At 36.2% G+C, this 23,917-nt stretch overlaps 2 protein-coding genes across 2 annotated transcripts; both read right to left on the bottom strand.

Annotated features, from left to right (window-relative positions):
• Nucleotides 1–4,867: 4,867 nt before the first annotated feature.
• On the bottom strand, nt 4,868–12,237 carry LOC110449219 (integumentary mucin C.1-like). Its single transcript, XM_021495923.1, has 4 exons — nt 12,155–12,237; nt 8,009–8,281; nt 6,628–6,747; nt 4,868–5,249 (listed from the first exon to the last, which is right to left on the bottom strand). Exons 1-4 carry the CDS (start codon nt 12,165–12,167, stop codon nt 5,083–5,085), a joined length of 573 nt encoding a protein of 190 aa, XP_021351598.1. The 5' UTR covers nt 12,168–12,237; the 3' UTR covers nt 4,868–5,082.
• A 1,862-nt stretch (nt 12,238–14,099) lies between these two features.
• Nucleotides 14,100–19,368, bottom strand: LOC110449217. Its single transcript, XM_021495921.1, has 4 exons — nt 19,157–19,368; nt 17,966–18,089; nt 14,362–14,984; nt 14,100–14,107 (listed from the first exon to the last, which is right to left on the bottom strand). The coding sequence occupies exons 1-4, from the start codon at nt 19,203–19,205 to the stop codon at nt 14,100–14,102; spliced, it is 804 nt and encodes a 267-aa protein (XP_021351596.1). The 5' UTR covers nt 19,206–19,368.
• Between the last annotated feature and the right edge of the window lie 4,549 nt (nt 19,369–23,917).

The following is a 23,917-nucleotide window of genomic DNA, read 5'->3' as shown; positions in this document are numbered from 1 at the left end:
AGCCGCTAACATAGACTGTTAGCGGCTTACATAGACTGTTAGCGGCTAGCATAGACTGTTAGCGGCTAACATAGACTGTTAGCGGCTAACATAGACTGTTACCGGCTAACATAGACTGTTAGCGGCTAAAATAGACTGTTAGCGGCTAACATAGACTGTTAGCGGCTAGCATAGACAGTTAGCGGCTAACATTATTAGTTATATAGTCAGTTACTGACCCTCTACAGAACCATAGAGGGTCAGTAAGATTTATAGGGGGCGAGGGCGGAGCCCGAGCCTCCTATACATCTTACTAACCCTCTATGGTTCTGTAGAGGGTCAGTAACTGACTATATAACGAATTTATCGCATCGAGGACCCTTTTGCGTTTGGGCAGACTGACTGTTTAGTCGCTTCTTGTCTATTTCTTCCGTTGTCGTCTGCCCAAATCTCTCCATGTTGTTGTTGTGCTGTTGTCTCTCAATGTCACCGAAACGCTTAGATAAGGGGACGGCACCCACGCTAAAACAAAAGACGGTCGCTTGCGACAGCGTCTTACTAATTTTGCCTGGCGTAGGGGAAGCAACTCCTATCATTTTACGATACAATGTAGCGAATGGGAATTACGGTGAGCATTGTATCATTTTCAGAATATTCAGGTACCCGGTATNACTGTTAGCGGCTAGCAAAGACTGTTAGCGGCTAACATAGACTGTTAGCATTGCGTGACAATTGTTAGAGTACTTAACGGGAAATTCACTGAGTAAATGACCTAGAAGGCAATTAAACAGCAATGTTCTCTATGCTGTTTAAAAAGAAGGTCTTCTTTAATTTTAGCTGTAAAGTTAAACGGCGCCATTTATTACCCACTGTATAATCAGAAATTGACGACATTGTGTGTTAGTTAAATATTTGACACATTACATTTTATTCAGCACTTAAATGCGGTGCTAAATTATATTAATCCTCTGAAAGAAAAGAGTGTACAATTATTATTAATTTTAAATAAAATATGTATATTTGTTAACATTCTTAATTCACTGATTAAGGAATACACATATTGAAATTATTACCTCCCTTTGCCTCTATAAGTATTGCAACGAGACAAGACAACTTATGCCACAAAAATTACACACCTTTTCACAACATTATTAATACATGGGTAATGTGTTTTAATTACTGGTGGTAATAATTTTGGATAAAATAATATTCACTTATTTTGAGTATATCATATTGTACATATACGATTGCTGTCATTTCAATCGTATATGTCGATATTGTAAAGAAGGGGCGGGGTTGCGCTCACGTTTTACTCCATGTTTTATCAATGGCTTTGTGCTATATATAGGAGCTCATCGTAGTATTAAGATATCGATTCAACAATAAGGTATTATATCGGCAGTATTGCGTTAAAAAGCATCCACAACCGTGGACACGCATGCAAGTATACCCCCATCCACTTGTGTGTTCGAATACCCCTATGCAGCGCATCGTTAGCCTCCTCGATAGTACCTCATTTAATCATTGAATTGTAAAAATAGTCGTGTATGTGTATTAAGCTCTTTCCGTTTACACATAAATATTTCCTACGCCAAATAGTGACGACGGAACATTTACATAAATAGCTAGAAAGCTCGCATATCGAACGCACGGTCGAAGCTTCCCTGTAACTCCAATACAGCTGTTTTGACAGCATTGACGTCACAAACATGTATGTGTGCTATCAATATCGAGGCGATTGCTGCTGAGGCAAAGGTGTTTTTTGCAGAAAACATCCCAATACAAAATTTGTATCTCGTAAACACAGGTCATCACAACGCACTTCGATACCATTTCGATGTATGATATGAAATATTTTCAGAGCGCTTAATATCAAAACATTCAGGGTACACTTTAAAATGTTCTTTGAGTCGGGGTTACTTTGGGGGGTTTTCACCAGAAAATAACATTCTTCGTCCAGAGTACGTCGACGGAGTTATCTGTAAATATTTAAATAGCATTAGGATCACATTTTGATGTCTATCTAATGAATTCGATATGTTTTGCAAAATATTGTACAAAAACTGTTACAACTCATCATTATATTTAGAAATGTCTAAACTCCCTTAGCAGTTTGTTATCGAATCTGTCTATGTTGGAGTATAATTATGAAAATGTTGCTGTAGCTTGAGGAGTGATATTCCCCTGTGCTCACAGATGAGAATGGATACCCTTTCTTCTGATAAAAAGTGCAATTAAAATGATATAGGCTTGCTTGTTTTCGTATGCTAGACATGTAGTGCATACCTACTCCCATAGTTCTGAGGCTAAAAACGAGTGTAGATTCCAAGATCAACCATTTTAAATGAGTAGTAATAGTAATATAAACGTGAGACCCTTTCATGTAATTGTACTTATTTTGGTAATATAAACCGTTACAAAATACTGAATTACACTGTACAATATTCCGTCTTAGCGTATTGCAGAGTTATCTTCTCTTGGGAGCAGGTATTTATTGTTACATCACTTGTTTATGAAAATAACGTCATCAATTTTTGAGAAAACGACGTAATTTTCTCACATAAACCAATGCCGTAACAATCAACACCTGCTACCAAGAGAAGATAACTCTGCAATACACAAAGACGGAATAGCTGTTTCGTCCTTCTTGAACTTATCGATAATGCTGGAACCAAAAGGTAGAGATCAAATTTGGTCTACTCTACTATTATCAATTATTTATATTAAATATATAATTGGTATCTAATTTACGAAGTAAACATAGCTAGCATCATCAATAAACAAAATTTCAATATTGATATATTTCATACTCACATTCCTGAATACTTAATGTTTAACAATCTCCCTGAAAGATTATATATATATGTAGTCATATTCAATGACCCAGATTTAAAAAAAAAAAACGAAATTGAAATCTACTATTTTAGTGATACACAACCGATGGTAACGTAGTCGGTGTCTCTATAAAACAGTTTACCTGGCTAATAACGTGTCATTCTCTTCTGCAACCCAACTGAATGCAACAAAATGAAATATCACCTTAAGCTTCGCTATAAACCTAGGGCATGCATTTTTCTTTTTCCAGCTGTGGAGAGGCATACCGGCCTCAATATATGATGACGTGGGCAATTGAAATCAAAGTAAAATGCCCGAAAAATGAGAACATATTTTACTTGTAAATGTATATACATATGTATAACCGTTATGAATCTATAAAAAGACCTTTAGTAACTTTTAAAGTTCATTTATCGATCTAGGTTACTTGGCCTTTGTTGTTTTTTTCATTTATAATCTGATAAAAGATAAAATACATTTACAGAATTTTTTACTATGAATTTAGTTGTTTTGCGTGGCAACTTCTATCTTGATCTGGAGCCTGCATACCTCGACACAGCTAGTAAAGTATGTTTTTTTTAGCTCTAGGTATATAAATGATCTTAGCATTCAGATGGGTCCTGAAAAGGTTGACATGTTACCTTTTGTATGATGACATCATTACTAATGTCTTATTATTTTCTACGTAAACCTCGCCCTTCACCATTTCCATAGCTTATTTAGAAAACGTTTTTTTTATATGCAAAGTACATACATAAGCTGCGGTCTTTAACTAGGTGAATAAACATTACAGGGAGTAAAAATTGAGGGTGACCATACCATCATCCAGGGAGATTGTTGAACATTAGATGTGTAAAAAGAGGTAAAACAAATCAATGATGTACAGTAAAATATTATTTTTTCTTTTTCCCCCCTGTAAAACACACTGCGTTTCTTTTGTTTGCATCTTTGCGAAATACTAGTGAATACAGTTTGTTAGAGTCCAAAACCTTCCACGTCCTTTCTTATATCTAAGTTATATCTACCTGTACAGTTGTCAGTTAAACCAATCATATTATAGTGGCCATAAAGTTGAACTTATTGTATTATATACCTTATGTTTCAACAGTAGATAAGACTATTTGGATTTCCCACTTTATGGCCCCTCGCATCATTGATAAGTCTTAGCAGGACGTAACAGCTGTAAGATGCAGTGTTATTATGTTTTGCCATACTGTATCTATTTGAGGATTAACTTGAATATATTCTTCATGTAATGGAGATATAACACAAAAAACGGAGTGTACTCAAAATAAACCGCGAAGCGGTTTATGATGAGAGTACATTCCGGTTTTTTGAGTTATAGCTCCATAACATGAAATATATATTCAAGTTAATCCTTATAATTTAATCTTCTATACCCAATCCCTGTGGAAATCCAATTTTATTGATGGACTCTTTTCTTTTAGAAATTATTGCGCTGCTGTATCAGCCAATCAAAAGCGACGTTACAAACGGCGACGTCATTTTTTAAGTTATTGGCTGATAAATTTTAAAGCCAATGAAAATGCTTGTTACAAGCAAGATTAAATTATTACCAAATTTTGAAGGTGCAACCACCTGTGCGTCTTACATTCATCTAATAAGTAAAGTCAATAATCACTAGTCGTTGAATTTTGTCACCGGATTTTTTATCAATTTATTTTTCCAACGGTTTTTATAATATAGGTACAAAACAGGTATTTTCATTTTCAAACTCTTTAACACACATTTTGACACTTAATTCACTCCTCCTCCTCCTCCTCCTCCTCCTCCTCCTCCTCCTCCTCCTCATCATCATCATCAACCTGAATGTTGTCTTAATCATCATCATCACCATTATCATTTTCCTCATCACCATCATCATCATCATCTTCACAATCATCATCATCATCATCAGCAGCAGCAGCAGCAGCAGCAGCATCATCAACATCATCCTGATTGTTGTCGTCATCATCATCATCACCATTATCATCTTCCTCATCATTATCTCACAGTCATCCTCATCATCATCATCATCATCCATATCATCCTGATTGTTGTTGTCATTATCATCACCACTATCATCATCATCCTCACAATCATCATCATCATTATCTCATCAGCATCCTGATCATAAACGTTCAAACTATCCGTTCCTCATAGCCATCATCATCATTATCATTGTCATCATCCATACAATGTGTTACAATGTATTGTTAATGGGAATATTGCTACTCTGGAAATAGTAACTCCTCAATTTACAGCATATTACACAGTTTTTGCTTGAGATGATATGTGCATATATGAGACGAGGTCGATGATGTCGGGTGATACGATACCCAGGGTCAGTAAGACCAGTATCCCTACTCCGAACCCTCCAATGGCAATAGCACTTCTACGGTCATCCGAAGCACTTGTCCGTAAACGTATGGCAGCTGCAACGAAACGAAGAAATTTACTGTTTTGAAAAACCTTCAATATAATTTTGACACACAAACCTCTCATTTGCAAATACGAAAATAGAACCACAGGTACTAGCCACGGTTATCAATGCACCCATACCATAAACAAGGTTGCTAACTTCGTCCCCCTAGTAAAATGAACCCGTTCCAGAAAACATGCGATTTTGTCATAACCGTACATAACGTCACGCCGGGAGCAGTCTAGATCGACAGGAAAATATGTTTTTCTTTAATTTGTTGTGTCATATACAATTAATCAGGCAGCATAATTGTGTGTAGACTTCGTGAAACATAAAAAATGGGCGAATTTCAGTTGGTCGGACACTGTGCTGTCCCCGGGACGACACGTTAAATCTCTCGTGGATGGCGCCAGTTACACGTAGTTAGCCAGCTTGTGTATAGTTTGGTGTATTGACAGACGAGGCTAGTACCTTTGATAGAGCTTCCCACCTCTTCTCGCAAAATCAGTTTTGTACACAGGGTTGTGTTTGCTATATCATACAACCTTCATGAAGCATAATGGGTATAAACAATAAATCGATACAACATGAGATGCAATTAAAGACGCGTGACAAAAATACCCAGATATCTGTCAAACATCCGATAGAAAATATCGTTCATATGGTTTCAATCGAGGAGCCTTCGCAGGTAAAAACACGTAATTACTGTCAAGTGATGTATTTGCATAGAATATGTTCATTTAGACAAGGTTTAATTTTATGATAAACCAGACTACATCACAAGGCCTGAAACATTTCTAATATATTCTTGTTATGTCTTCTTCGACTGTTTTGCGGTATGCAATGTATCTGTTTGGCTCGTCGATCTATATACATTTGAGTTTGTATATTCGTGGCGTGCCAATGTTGACATCGGTAGCTCCAATAAATCATCAAAATACATGACCATGTAGCTGACATTTAAGAAAAATGTGGACTATTGACAAATTAAAAAAAAGTATCATAATATTTGTTCGTTAGCAAAACGATATCCATGTAAATGCATCATTTGTTGAAATTGGCCGGAGTTGTTTCCCTTGTCCTGGTCCATTGCAAGATAAAACATCTAGATTAGTCATGGACACTTTCAAGTCATGTAGCGCTAACTAATAACTAATAAACCTATAAAGGATGGTCAGTCTGCACAGACATGTAAGCATCAGGTGGTATCAGGTGGCGGTACGATGTTCTAGGAGGGTATGCACTCAGGAGTTCGTGATGAAAGGTCTAAATATTGAAGCTATATTAAAGCTACGACTCACTATGTAATTTGATGTCGCAGCTACACAACTAGAACTAGTAGAGAGAAAAAAAATGTACATTTACCCAGATATAGGACAAACCAGTGTTACCTGATGTTGTTTTTCTATCCACCAGGAGATGCTTTCTCAACTCGTATAGCTTCGTGATTAGTTCGTCTGTTGTGAAGGCAGTATAGCAGTGACAAACAGCTGTATCATTGCCGTTACACACTGAAATGAAAAATAAACTATCACATAATAGTGCACATGCTATCTTTGTCGTACAACTACATTTCAAATTAGACATCATGATAAGTTCAGTTATGACTACACCAGGATATTAAGTCAGACGTCACTAATATGATATTTTCATCATTTGATTATTGAAAAACAATCGAAATTAAATAACAAAAGCAAAGTTCAACAACAAAGTTTTTAATGTCAAATTGCAACGAAGCAAGACAGGGATTCGAAGTTTCGATCTCGTTTTACTGTCAGGAGTGTAGCTAGCCCTTGTTCGGAGTAGATTTATTTAGGATCGGATCCAGGGCAGACCCTTAGTAGGGATACAAGGAGATGCAACACGTTTTTTTTTTAATCAAGCGGATGTAACTGCGACCAAAGCGTAAATGCAGCTACACGCCTCTGACTGTCGCTCTTACTAAATGACTTATGTTTAAACCGAAGCTCTCTGGACCAGTCGTGTTACAGACATATCCGAAATGAAATTAAGGGTAGGGTGTTTGTGGACAGTGGAGTTATCCAGCGTTAATTCCTTGCAATGGGACAAGTATCCTTAAACGGAATGTACGTCTTAGATATACAATATAGTAATATAATATCTGGGATGAATCTAGTTACAAAATTCTTTGTAATAAGATATAGCTTGATACTTCTTATGAATAATACATGTCGAGATATTGACCAGAGACGACATTTTCTTGAAGAATGTGTCTTTCCAGCCGAGCAGAGAATGTAAATTTCAACTTTAATCACCTCATGTCTTTAGAATACAAATACCGGCATTTATTCGGAATAATAACATCTTCCAAAAAGCATCCCAATCACCATTACAAACAAGTGTAACCCACTGATATCGGACTGTGGATGGTTTAAAATTGTCCATGCGGTTCACTGTTGCGTGCATACTGTATTATTCATGTTTCTTCTTATTCCAATCTTATTGGAAACAGAAACATCTCATTAGATTTAAATATTATGATACTTATAATTCTTGCTTGCGATGTATTGTGTAAATTCAAAGCGGCAAACGTGTGTTGCGCTATTTCGGTCGTAGCTATATTTATTACCGGCTTTCCCAAAAGATAAAACTGACCACACTGGATTTAGGGTTGGGTTTAGGCCATGTCATTATCAACTACGTTCACTTTCGTTAGTAGATCGATATTTTCAGTATATAAAAGATCTTAAGGATGTTATTAGACTAAAAAGCCCATTTAAAAATATATATTACCGAGGAAGTTGTACATACCTAATGCAGTGTTATTTGAATAGCTAGTAGTAGACGTTGGCATGGTGATGACTTGTGCTGTCGTTGTTGACATTTCGGTTGTTGTTGGCGCGGCTGTCGCTGTTAACATTTCCGTTGTTGTTGTTGCTGCTGCTGCTGCGGATGTTGTTGGCAGCGTTGTTGATTGTGATGGAGTGGTTGTTGTAGTTGGTACGGTTGTTGACGATATAGTTGTAGTTGATGTTGTCGTTGGTGGTGTTAATGTCGTAATTATGGCATCCTCGGTTAACTCCCCTGTTTTTGTATGTAAATAATACATTTCAAAGAAAACAAATACGTTACATTTCTTCAACGAATAGGTAACAAACATTTGAAATAAGCCTGCACTACCGGATAAGATCCCATGAATGAAATTCTGCTAACTGATCTTTATGAAGATATAATCACACGTATTAGTTGTAAATGTATTAGTTTGCAATCTACGTCAAGGATGAATCACTGACTACAAATATTTTAAAAAAAAAAAGGCTGGATTCTTAATTACCTCTTACGGATTACCTTTACCTTTATTTCCCCGTGTTTTTTTATTACTGGAATAAAAGTGTTTCTGATTGAACTTGACACTTTCCAGTGAATCGGAGAAGTGAAAGATTAGGTTAGTCATAAAAGCATAATATTTTTAAATATAAGACTATAAATACATTCATTATTTCATAGCATTGCTCCAGTACATCATTTTTTATCATAACACAGATTTTTTAAACAAGGCAAAAATTGGGCAAAACGAGCACATAGTGAAATTGTATTTCGATGTCACATTATAAGATATCGATTTTATTCATACAGCTGCAATTTGATACTTAAATCGTTATCGCAACGTTTCTGCAGATATATGCCTTGACGATATTAATTTATCATGATGTTGCAATTTTACTTTTTTACAAAAGACTCTTTGACGTCTTTCCCTCAAGATAAAATGTTAAACAACCAGAATAGAACTGAATTTTCTACCGAAATCATCAGAGGTGAATTGTATATTTATCTACAAAAAAAGCCTTAAAACAGACACCAGGTTGGATGAAGGTGTGACACCCCCAATAGTACAGGACCAATCTTATTATGAACAGAAGACACCGACCAATGCTCCACACAACATAACACCTACATTTACTATGACATATTACTCTATGGACACATAATGTTCATTATCAACAGAGGACACCGACCACAGCTCCACACACCATAACACCTACATTTACCAGCACATATTACCCAATGAACACATAACGTTCGTTATCAACAGAGGATACCGACCACATTTTCATACATCACAACACCTACATTTACCACGACATATTACCCAATGGACACATAACGTTCATTATCAACAGAAGACACCGACCACAGCTCCACAAATCATAACACCTACATTTACCACCACATATTACCCAATGGACACATGACGTTCGTTATCAACAGAGGATACCGACCACATTTTCATACATTATAACACCTACATTTACCACGACATATTACCCAATGGACACATAACGTTCATTATCAACAGAAGACACCAACCACAGCTCCACACATCATAACACCTACATTTACCACCACATATTACCCAATGGACACATGACGTTCGTTATCAACAGAGGATACCGACCACATTTTCATACATCATAACACCTACATTTACCACGACATATTACCCAATGGACACATAACGTTCATTATCAACAGAAAACACTAACCACAGCTCCATACACCATAACACCTACATTTATAACGTTCATTATCAACAGAAGACACCGACCACAGCTCCACACACAATAACACCTACATTTACCACCACATATTTCCCAATAGACATATAACGTTCATTATCACCAGAAGACATCGACCACAGCTCCACACACCATAACACCTACATTTACCACCACATATTACCCAATGGACACATAACGTTCATTATCAACAGAGGACACCGACCACAGCTCCATACACCATAACACCTACATTTACCACCACATATTACTCAATGGACACATAACTTTCATTATCAACAGAGGATATTGACCACAGCTCTATACACCGTAACACCTACTTTTACCACCACATATTACCCAATGGACACATAACGTTCATTATCAACAAAAGAGATCGACCACAGCTCCACACACCATAACACCTACATTTACCACCACATATTACACAATGGACACATAACTTTCATTATCAACAGAGGCTATTGACCACAGCTCTATACACCGTAACACCTACTTTTACCACCACATATTACCCAATGGACATATAACGTTCATTTTCAACAGAGGACACCGACCACAGCTCCATACACCGAAACTCCTCCTTTTACCACCACATATTACTCAATGGACACATAACGTTCATTATCAACAGAGGACACCGACCACAGCTCCATACACCGAAACACCTACTTTTACCACCACATATTACTCAATGGACACATAACGTTCATTATCAACAGAGGACACCGACCACAGCTCCATACACCATAACACCTACATTTACCACCACATATTACTCAATGGACACATAACGCTTCATTATCAACAGAAGACACCGACCACAGCTCCACACAGCATAACGCCTACATTAACCACCGAATATTACCCAATGGACACATAATGTCATTATCAACAGAAGACACCGACCACAGCTCCATACACCGTAACACCTACATTTACCACCACATATTACCCAATGGACATATAACGTTCATTTTCAACAGAGGACACCGACCACAGCTCCATACACAATAACACCTACATTGACCACCACATACCACCCAATGGACACATAACGTTCATTATCAACAAAGGACGCTGACCACAGCTCCATACACCGTAACACCTACATTTACCACCGAATATTACCCAATGGACACATAACGTTCATTATCAACAAAAGACATCGACCACAGCTCCACACACCATAACACCTACGTTAACCACCACATATTACCCAATGGACACATAACTTTCATTATCAACAGAAGACATCGACCACAGCTCCATACATCATAATACCTACATTTATCACCACGTATTACCCAATGGACATATAACGTTCATTATCAACAGAGGACACCGACCACAGCTCCATACACAATAACACCTACATTGACCACCACATACCACCCAATGGACACATAACGTTCATTATCAACAAAGGACGCTGACCACAGCTCCATACACCGTAACACCTACATTTACCACCGAATATTTTCCAATGGACACATAACGTTCATTATCAACAGAAGACACCGACCACAGCTCCACACACCATAACACCTACGTTTACCACCACATATTACCCAATGGACACATAACGTTCATTATCAACAGAAGACATCGACCACAGCTCCATACATCATAATACCTACATTTATCACCACGTATTACCCAATGGACACATAACGTTCATTATCAACAGAAGACACCGACCACAGCTCCACACACCATAACACCTACATTTACCGCCACATATTACCCAATGGACACATAACCTTCATTATCAACAGAGGACGCTGACCAAAGCTCCACACACCGTAACACCTACATTTACCACCACATATTACGCAATGGACACATAACTTTCATTATCAACAGAATACACCGACCACAGCTCCACACACCGTAACATCTACATTTATCACCACGTATTACCCAATGGACACATGATGTTCATTATCAACAGAGGATACCGACAACATTTTCGTACACCATAACACCTACATTTACCACGACATATTACCCAATGGACACATGACGTTCATTATCAACAGAGGATATTGGCCACAGCTCCATACACCGTAACACCTACATTTACCACCACATATTACCCTATGGACACATAACGTTCGTTATCAACAGAGGATACCGACCACAGCTCCACACACCATACATGTAACACCTACATTTACCACCACATATTACCCAATGGACACATAACGTTCATTATCAACAGAAGACACCGACCACAGCTCCATACACCATAACACCTTCATTAACCACCACATATTACCCAATGGACATATAACGTTCATTATCAACAGAAGACACCGACCACACCTAAACAACTATCACCACATATTACCCAATGGACACATAACGTTGCATTTACGTCGGTACACCATTGTATTTGGTTGCGACGTCCTCAACCCTCCTACAACATCTCGGCGACGTCTTGTACAGTATTACACGTCGTACCAACACCAGTTATTGACGTTCTAACAGCGTTGTAATTTAGTCACACCACGATATGTCTTAAGTGAAATGCGAATATAATTATTTGGAATTACATGTTTTTTGGCTGGAAATATTTTGAAATATCGATCAGCAACTGAGTTATAAACAAACATAACGTCTGACAGTACATCTCACAAAAATGGTACGTACAAACCGTATACCTACCATCAGTGTTTAATCAGGATTACATCTATTCTAATTTGACCACATAATGGTATATTATGTTTAGTATTTGTAAATGAACAAACAGTTATAAATCAACTTTTAATCTACACGATTTGATATTTTTCAGAATTGCTCTGATGACCAGCCCTGCCATTCCTGTAAGATTGCCTATGGCTATTTTAAAATCAGAAAGAAATTGAGTAACAGGTTTGGTCGTGTTAAAATTAATCCAGATTAGCACGATACGCGATCGATTGTAAATAAGTTCTTAAACCGGCTGTTTCCTTTGACAATTTGCTCATGCTCTGCTAGGCGTTTAGATAATATATTGCTGACAATTTGCCATTAATAGTTCCAGTCTAATTGTATTCAAGGACGATGTAGTGTGTTACATCAACCATGTAAACGGCTAGAGTCAGTAAGAATACATATGGGGCCAGACGCTGTACAAATGTAACCTTTCCATAATCGATTGTTAAAGGTGGTCAGTTCCATAGCAACCACGGAAAACATATTCAAAATTGCTTACACTGGTATTTCGGCCAGATATTGAGCTGTACTAATGTCGGAGATAAATAAATTGTAACATTCAAAGCAATACCAAGGATTAGTCATGAAGGAATGCATGGATGTATAATCTGGATCTTAAATAACTTTTTGTCAAATTTCATTTTGTGAAATGATACGTATAACATCCTTAATCAATTTATATGTTAACGAGTTGTGTCGTGTTGTTTCACTGTAGAAAAATTCGTTGACGTGTTGTGTCACTGTGTAGTAATACGTTGACGTGTTGTGTCACTGTGTAGAAATACGAAGACGTGTTGTGTCACTGTGTAGAAATGCGTTGACGTGTTGTGACTGTAGAAATACGTTGACGTGTTGTGACTGTAGAAATACGTTGACGTGTTCTTACTGTAGAAATACGTTGACGTGTTGTTACTGTAGAAATACGTTAACGTGTTGTGTCACTGTGTAGAAATACGTTGACGTGTTGTGACTGTAGAAATACGTTGACGTGTTATGCCTGTAGAAATACGTTGACGTGTTATGACTGTAGAAATACGTTGACGTGTTGTGACTGTAGAAATACGTTGACGTGTTGTGTCACTGTGTAGAAATACGTTGACGTGTTGTGTCACTGTGTCGAAATACATTGACGTGTTGTGTCACTGTGTAGAAATACGTTGACGTGTTGTGTCACTGTGTAGAAATACGTTGACGTGTTTTGTCACTGTGTAGAAATACGTTGACGTGTTGTGACTGTAGAAAAACGTTGACGTGTTTTGTCACTTTGCGATAATATGTTGACGCGTTGAGTCACTTTGAAAAAAGATACTGACGTGGATGCTCAGTTTGCACAAAACGCATAATAAATAAAGATTGAAGAATAAAAGTAAACTTTACTACTCAATATGGGGTTATTCATTATTACATGGAATTGCTGCACTAGATGTGTATTAGGGTTAGGTATTGCCAACATTTTTTTTTTTTTGTAAAAGTGAAACACTAACTCCAAAGAGAAAATCCGGTTTTTTTCTTCAAATAAAAGCAAACCATGGAAACAACAGTAAACATTATAATCTATTCAGACAAATCTAATGTAAAGCCTTTTTTATCCTGACGCATATATTAAAAAAATGTCTGGATAATTTTTATCTATCTGAAAACAATAATGAACATAATTTGATTTGCCAAACAGACACAAACTCATTCAAAACACTTTTCGTACAGCATCAATATATGCTATACTGACATATGTACTATCTTTCTCATTTGATTCGGCAATATATGTTGTGGGTAAAAACGTCCAGAAATATGAATCTCCTGGCCTATTGTAATATTGAATTATCATTGAAATGTTATCTAGATTAATAATAAAAATGTTTGCCCTAATGAAATACATAATATACCAACCATATTCTGGATCTGTCCACAAATTCGGATCACACACATCGGGCGCATTTTTCTGTGGACCATGGATTTGCGACTTATTTGAAAACTGGATGCATGCTATTTTTCCTTCAAAGTTTTGATTACCCAAATGGTTCGAACCTATTACCACCGAACCTAAAGCTTGAATCAAAACACTGGATGCAGCTCCCAGACCAGTGGTTTCAGAAATTAAAGACCCAGCTGCATCGATCATAAAAAGATCAAATTGATCATTGCTCCATAATTTATTGAAGTTCACACCTACAAAAGTCCATATTGATACAGGTATGGAGAAAGTACTTTGGATATTGTAGGACAAGCCAAGTTGATCGTAAAAGGAAGCAGTTAGCTTTTGATTGCTGATACCTAGAGTAAAACCAGCCACCGTCCCGCCATTGTGGTATTCCAGAAGTGAGGCGGTTTGAATGCTATAAGAGATATACACATAGAACATCCAATTCAATGCGTTGTCACCATTCAGGATACCGTTGATGTTTTGGATTTTAACATACGAAGTTGGCATCCCATTGAAACTGAGAGCGTCGAGTATGCCTGCGTTCGTTGTGGGACCCGATACCAACTCTACATCGTGCAATATGGCTAACCTGTAAAACAATAGTCTGACTGTTAATGCGTGTTATAGAGGTGGATATACTCATCTTTAAACATAACGTAGGAAACTTAAAAAGAAAAAAAAACGTCTTTAAAAATCTATTAAAACGTTGCTGATGAAATGAATACCATATTATATGTAAAAACATATTAAACTTTTACACCGAGACATATTCTTAAAACCGTTTTACCCAAACAAAAGTTCGTCAATTATATTACTATGGATGTGGAAGAATGCCATTGTGTTGATTTTATGAACTAGTAACCCGTGTTTCACTTTTTGACATGTCCGAGTGAAACAAATATAATCTGAAAAATACTTTTTGAAATCTGTACATTTTCTGAACGATCTGGGAGTCAGTGTAATATCAACAAGAACATAAACAACAGGTATGTTTGTTGAATATTCGGTAAGATCATAAAGGTGGAAATTTGTTATATTTACATAATCTACGCAATTAGCGGCACGCTACGTTTGATGTGAACCTTTGTATTTGCGCTGTCATGTTGATAGGAGCTTTCCGCCATTGTTTATACTTGTGCTAATTAAAGGAATGTAAGTGTATCAACAAGCAGTTGAGTCAACAAAATAGAATTCATTAAAAGCCTTGGAGACTGTGCGTCTATTAGTGTAAACATTAAATACCCCTATTGATTCCTAAGATATATGTAGCATAATATCAATATGTTGTATGACGGAAGGAAATTTAACAAGTGAATATACATGATTTTTAGTACAAGTGACTTCTTCGCTATATGTGAACGGCATCTGAGTAAAGTAAATACTATAATATACAGAACCCACACCACATCAGTGAGCTTCTCAAAACTGCAGATGCAATCAGAACCTCTTCAACTTAAAACATATTCAATTGCATTTTTGTGAAACATTCCCCTTTCGTATCGCTTACCATGTAGCCTTAACATTATTCAATGTCACAAACAGAAAGCTTGCAATTATTTCGTTTATTTTTTTATTGTCCTGCTGAGAAGTAAGATTGATTTTAAATGTTTGTTGATGGTATGCTATGTTATAATACATTTTTCTTGATCGATGCGAGAAAGCGAGTTGTGGTTGACACAGTGCACGATTGATTATAATTCCCTGTCGTACGTGTGTGAATTGCAATAGCATGCTTTGGTCTTATTTTGATTTTTTGTGTGTAAAATTTACAAATATCGATATTGAGCAACCAGATAGTTCTGTATGCGTGTAGTTTGCTGTCATATTTTAATTTCATCAGAACAAATCTAATACAGTGATTAGTGTCTCACTAATTTATATCATCCCCAATGCAAAAGTGATATTGGAAATCCAGAAATCGACTTCGTTGATCTCAAAATATTTTTGTACGCATACCCATGTCTTTGAATACATACTATTTATTTTTATACCCAGAAACTTTAAAATTTGCATACCTCCTGTGACATTCTCGTGATGTGATTGGTGGAAAAGAGGTGATTTTTAAAAACTGCTATCCGTTGATTTCACAAGTATAAAGGGTAACATTCTAAACGGTTTCACATTTACGTTTGCTAGTTGTGATACATCTTTACAGTTGACAACGTTGAAGTGTCTATTTTGAGTTGAAGGTTTTACACCAAACGAGCCGGCAACAGGAAGGGTTGCCACTATTGACGAACGGAATACTCAGCAAAAATGCTCATCAATATTAAAACCGGTATGAAAAGGTATGTATTACATTCATATTGTGACCGAGACGAACAGGTCAACGACGCTTTCTTTGGGTGAATTTATGCAATACCACCTTTTAGAACGCAATACGTGTGGTTAGGCGAGGTAGCTTCTCCTGATACGCTATATTAAACGTTAATAACAGGCCTGTGATATTGAAATATTAAAATAACAAGCTTGAAAGATTGGCATGGGTATGGTACTAGAGTAAACGACGACGTGACGTTAAATCAAATGAAAAATGAGAAATTGTCTTTGAATGCGCGTCTTGTAAGATTATAGAGTGCCGGCACAAGTGCAGATGGAAAAATGTATATATTCATATAAACGTTCTAGAAAATAAAATAAAATAACAGAAGGCAAGGACATATAGGATAATCCTTGTAATCTCGAAAAAGCATATAAACTCGGACGTTTTGCATTAAAGCACTGTTTCCTTTCAATTATTTCTTGCGTTTGTTGTTTTTCGTCACTGATTTTATCGTTTGTGTGACTATGACAAAAGCGGAAACGAATTCGAAAGAAGGCGAAACTAGAAACCGGAACGGATTCCGGTAAAATCGGATTTTTTCCTGACACCAACGTGATACAGAGTCTTCTTCCCGGGAAATTTCAAGGTTAACGTGTTCGGTGTAAGGAATTCCAGGAGTGAAACAAGGCAAGTTTTAAGGGCATCGTATTTGTAGTATGTGATTATTTTGGTTAAATATATTTTTATGTATTATTCTAACAAATAACAAAATGATTTTATGTACAAAATATAAGAAAAAATATAAATAATACACTGTCCGAGTTTAAATGACACTATTGATAGCTGGCCTTAACCAAAACATCACTTGAAGTTTTGGAGATAAGAAGCACAAATCTATTCAATGATATACTAAATCTCTCGAATGTTTGCTAAAGTGTGCCAAGCTAAATTAATTTCAATAAACTTGACCAATACAAAAATATCGTTTTTCTGCCTAAGATCGATGTGGCTAGGACATCCATTCATTGCCAAGTTGATTGTCATCTGTTAAGTAATATGATAACAATTGTTAAACCGAGAATTAGGTCATGAGAGACATTTTTAATACCGAACAAGTGATATCATAGACAATGAGTCTACTTATACTTGATATTCAAGTCGTCCAGCGATTATCTGTATCGATCATATGTATTTGTTTGAAAATTCTGACCACTGATGTTTTTAGTCTTTGTTTTGTAACAGCTCAAAGAATTCTGTAATTTTGCATTCATTCATGTCCCCAGGATACCAATTAAAACTCTACTTACATTTTCCCAGTCGTGATTGTTTTGTTGTGTTTTGACGTCTGTATTGGCCAGAACAGCATTGGTAACGGGTCTCCTTTTGACACGTTCAGTTCGTTTTTGCGAGCACAGAATACTCGCTCCAATACTGAAAAAAAACAGAGGGCTACCAAAATATTTTGAACAATCTTCTAAAAAAATATCAATAACATTTCTCAAATCTGATTTAATTACCAAGAGTACACTGTCCTGGTAAAAGTCTCTCTTACATTGAAGTGTTACGTTTATGTATAGATATTATTGTGTATAGTATGCTGCCCGTTGCATTATTGATGCCATAATGTAATTATTAATGGAAAAGAACGTTTTAAGTTGTAATAACTTGTGTCAAATTCCTTTTGAATTATTCAAATAAAATGGTTAAACTAAAATCAAAGTGTGCTACTTTTTTCGCCCTAGATGCTTGATACCTGTAGAATACCTTACAGCATAACATATATTGTTGTTTGTTTGTTTTTATTTTACGTCCTTTTAACAGCTATAGTCAATAAAGGACGTAACAGGTGCAAAATCACCGACCTAGTACCTGGCGACTGCCCACATAAGTCTCGAACCCGAGACAAAAGGTGTAGCATAGTGATATTATCTTAGATGTAAGCAATTAAACAGTCGGTCAACACTCTTATGTCACCATCTAGCGTTTCCGTTTGGTTTTTCAATGTTAGTACCCAAAACGGACCACAGCTTGAGGTTTTCAATATTTTGCGCTTCAAAAGAATCATTCTCTGTCAGTATTTTAACATTTCAAGATGTTCTGTGGAATTTATTTCTACAGCCCGAAAAAAATGCATAGTCCTTGCACGCACCATTTTTCAACAACGTCAACAAAAAACTATAATTTGAGTTTGAAATACATCTTCTGATGCTATCTTTACTAAACAGTTGATCATCTCTTAACAAAAAATGATGCATAACTATGTATTATAATGATAGATTCCTGTTAACTAAACTGTTGACACATTAATTGATTTATAAGTAGTTTTTGCAAAGAGTGATCCGATTTGGGTACTGTTCCGATTTGGGTACTGATCCGAGTTGGGCTCTGCCTCCTTAGATAAAATATAATCACCAAAAGAAACATTTTAAAAAAGAATTTCAACAATTGGATTTTATCAAATACTGCATAATATTTACAGGTAGTTAAATATTACTTACCTGTTAAACAAACCAGAAATATGATGAAACGGGCTCCTGAAACGTTCATGCTGTACAGGAAGTTATCAATCACTGATAAAAAAAATGTCCTCTCAATTCGTCATGTCGCAAAAATATTCCAAGCAACGATTCACGTTTACAACGGAGTTTTTTCACTGGTTGTGAGGGGACCAAAATGATTAAATACAAAAAAACACGATATATACGATAGAGCTTATATGATAAACCTAGTTTAGCATAGCCTACGTTTAACGCTTGAGTGACTATCTTTAAAACAGAGTTCCGTTTGCGCCAGCTTTATTCTAATGAAGATATTGATTATATTTCGCTAAACCAGCACTCTAGAATATCTCTGCTAAGGGCGGTTCCGTACCCACGTAGAAAAGCATACATCAGGTGAATTATTGACAATCTGCATTATAGCCAATTCGGCTTGTTGTTCGGGTATAAAACGCAGTTTGGTAGTACTGTAGTCGCAGGATAGTTGCATTGCCCATTTTAACGCAAACTCACGTAACGTTTGCACAACGCGAAAACAATGAATGTTTTGGTAAATGAAAACTTGCCCACTTTCTGTAACCCGATGTAGGTACATAATCTTTGAACTGTCCCGCTGGGTTAATTGTTTAAGCATGAAATATTGAAAGGCAATGTGTGACGTTTTGGGCTTTGATAACATATCATTACTAGTCTGTTTTCCTGTCTTTTCTTCCCGTTTATGTCATGGGTATTATTACTTTAAAATACATCACACACTTCAAACTTATTCATTATCTCATTAAGAGTAATACGATTCAGTCTTACCCAACCATGCATATCTTACTTAATTTTCGATCAGCTATGGTAAGTTGATTGCCCGCAGGAAAAGACAATTCTGAGCAAATGACGATTTTTCAAATTTTAATACCAATACTTCAGAACATTAATAAACATACATCATCATGATTTGCTTGACTACAAAGCAATCATTTTATTGTATCGTGATAAAATGAATAAAAGTCAGAAAACACGTCATTGAGGTCATTAAGATCTACATTACAGTATTGGGTTCAATTTACAAAGTATAAATAGCCAATTAGTTAATTGGCATGTAAATTAGAGTGTGCCTTACGATACAAGAGTCAAATCAATGTCTATGTAAGGGTCGTGAACGCTGTGAACTCTGGGAGAAAACGAGTTCAATACTTTCCTGACTACTACAGTACACCAGACAAATTAAAATATCTGGAGAATTATTAATACGACTCACCAGTGATACTATTTCCACTCCTACAATCCAGATAAATAAAGATTTGTTCTTTGTTCAAAGTTTTGTCACATCGCTATATTAAGCTTTAATGCCGAACGTACATATATGTACGTTAGCACTTGATGTACATCTATTTCGAGAATCATATTTCCGCTCTTTCATGACCATTACCATACTTGTCAATATAGAAAACTTACGAATGAATACGGATCTGGGGGAAATCAACATTTCCAAAATAGTAATCTTCCTTTAGATTATGTATTCAGAATAAAAATAGAAACTATGAATCAGGATCAGTCTTAAGTGAAAAAACATGTACACATTTATACGGTCCATAGGATGGGGATAGGTACATGCCATTTCCCTTTAATGGCTAAAACTACCATAAGCGTTCCCAACTTATGTGCAGGTATATGTTTTACCGATATTTCACATTGAAGCAAGATAATTGACTAGATGTTAGATATCGTAAGTTTGATTATTATGGGTGATTTATGCAAAGATCACAACAGTGCGGAACACGTTCTGTCTATTTAAGCAACATTAGCCCGAGCTTCCTCTGACCCTAACACCAGACTAAGACTGTTAGACATATAGATGTCTGGTGTATATGTCAAAATGTCTAAGTCTGTTGTTAGGGTCAGAGGAATCTCGGGCTAAAGCAACGTATGCGCCTGTATGATGTTGCAATATATAAGGATGAGAAAATGTTAGGAAAAGTAATCAACGAAGGTCAATTACAATCTGAATCCAGATGAGTTGATTTTTGATAAAAGTATACAAAAATATATCGATTATATCTATTCTACCAAGTAAAATGTAATGAAAGTCTTTTCGTGTCTACCTCAGTATTAGTCTGTTCTTTAGCGCGCGCGCTACCATTTGTCACGTGGTGCCTATATGCCTTCAATTTACAAGAAGCTGCATGTTTTATTTTCGTTTTTGAAGCTGTGGGCATTTGCCCTTTTTTGTTTATTTAACTTATAATATAATTGGGAAGTATTTTTCATTGTGAGTCGCCATTTGGGTGACAGACGATAAATAATAATCACTCACGGTATGCTTTATACCAGATATGTATTGCAATCAATTTATCGACATTGCTGGCCAATACATGAAATCGGCATTTTACATATTTACAAACCCTGTATCAAGTCTCCTTCGCGGTAAGTTCGGAGGAAGTTTCTGACCGTGAGCTTGGCAGGTTTAAAGTAGAAACCTTTTGTTTGTGCACAAATTAAATGCGTGTACCCTCATTCAAAACAGGAAACTAGTTCCGCGGCTACAGCTTGTATACATTTGCTGTGGAGGTTTTTGGAAAGACTTGGTCTGTTGAAAAATAATACTGGCATTTGTCGATCGTCAGAAAACACATGAAAATATTTACAAGTGAAAAATGTCGTTACATCGCCATGTCGAATACTTTATTTTCCCTTGATGGACAAACTTACACATAGGAATTCCAGGTATGCTGTTTGATGAATATCATGGGTAAGTTTAATGGTCGCCATCATGACCTTGCTGGGTTCTTTGTACGATAAGGTCAATGATTTTGCTTGAACTCATTTGTATGCCTGGTTGTGTTTTGACAACCCCTGTTCTCATTTTTGGACGTGGTAGTACATTGTATAAGGAGTTGAACTAGATTTAATATGGAAGTCGTCGATGAAGTCAAAGGAACAGCTGTTATAATTCCTCTTGTACTTTCCAGTGGTCTTTGTGTAAATCTAACTCGTGTTAAGAGTTTGCCCTATGTTTATCGATTTTAATTCTAATAACGGTTTTGTTGACATTTCGACTTTCAGTTATTGTTTTCCAGCTGTCCGTAAATTCTACCCACGACCTGCACAGTCCGATCTTATATTACAAATGAACAACGAGGTTCACTATTATGGTGCATTTTTATTTCTTTCAAGATTGCGATGTAAAAACACGTTTATTCGTTAATTTACATGTATTATTGGACCATTATACATGCTCCACCGTACTGCATACCGTACCGTACCGTATTGCAATAACCAGGTGATCCGGTGATCCGTACACTTATGTCGAATGTTTGTAATATATGTAAAGATTTGCTAACGAACAAACAAAAGTTTCTGTTTAACCTCCAGATCCAATAATAAAGGGGTAACGTGATGCATTTTCTGAATAACTTAATCCTTACCTTGATATTTGAACGCCTTCACATAAATCATATTGATTTTCGGCCCACGACGATCAGGAAAACACTTTGACATGATATGACACTCTGACACAATTTTGTGTCAGTACCCTGAATGTACATGTACACGAACAGATCCTACATTTGTAAAATATTTACCATTTGAAATGCATGTCCCCATCATTAACATCCCAGTATTACCTAAAGTTTGAATGCTTTGATTTGCGATAATGTTATAAATGCATCAGTTCTGAGTTACGATAGCATGGGTTTGCCCTGACAAAAGCATATTTCATCATACTAAGAGTGCGTGGTTTTTTTTGCAATGTCGACATACATCCTACTAACGTGTCCAACATTTGCTTCTTAGTAAAGATTTTCGGGTTTGTTATAATCGTTTGCCAAAACAACCATTATTAGATTCTTTTTATGTTGTTTTGTTTTTATGGAACATTAACATTAAGCACCCACATGTGACATTTGACGAAAACATTATTCCCAAAAGATGAAGTGGACATTCGATATAAAAACAGTACACCAGATGTTCAACAAGGAATCAGCCACGCACACAATACATCTAATCACTTTTGTCAATTATCAGGTAAGACAAATACACTAGAATACACTAGAGTTTCCCTTAAGAATAATAGGAAACACAACTGACACCACTGTGAGGATATGTATGCATGTGTACAATGTACCAGGTGGTATATCGTTCAAACTTTCCACCCATGCATTAATTGAGGGAACACACGACATTATTGATGCATTGAAGCTAAGTCCAAATCGGATATGGAGCTACAATGTACCATACATACAAGGACTATGTATTTCTTTACAGAATAATGATGTCACGGGACAGCGTCTACTCTGTCAAACATAAGATAAAGTAATAATGTGCGAGTTTTTGATATGGTTTTTCATTACCTGTTGCCTTCTTTTTTTTGTAGTCGTTTTTGAATATTATTAGCAATTGAAGGCATTTCCCTAGTTTGATGGTATTTGACAGTAGCAAAATCAAGGAGAATTCGTTTATGGTGAGATTAGGCCTCCATTTAAAACACCTGACGAGAATTCGTTTTGGGCGTTTTTACGGATTGTATGGGAAAGACCCTGATCTCTAAATGTGTATCAATATATTAAGAACTCACATTATGAAATAAGCAACAGAAATAATTTATATAATATATTCTGTGACGTTCGGATTTCTCTAAACTTGACAATTCTCTCACGTCATTTTACAGGTAACAATATCCAAAGATATCGCGTTGTGCTATTGTTTTGTTCTATGATGTAATCAAGATATTTCACATAGTAATTATGAACCATAGTTGAAAAGAAATTAATT

This window comes from Mizuhopecten yessoensis, unplaced genomic scaffold (assembly GCF_002113885.1).
Source record: "Mizuhopecten yessoensis strain PY_sf001 unplaced genomic scaffold, ASM211388v2 scaffold4535, whole genome shotgun sequence".
NCBI classification, from domain to species: Eukaryota; Metazoa; Mollusca; class Bivalvia; order Pectinida; family Pectinidae; genus Mizuhopecten; species Mizuhopecten yessoensis.
This window is presented reverse-complemented; position numbering and strand designations above follow the sequence as displayed.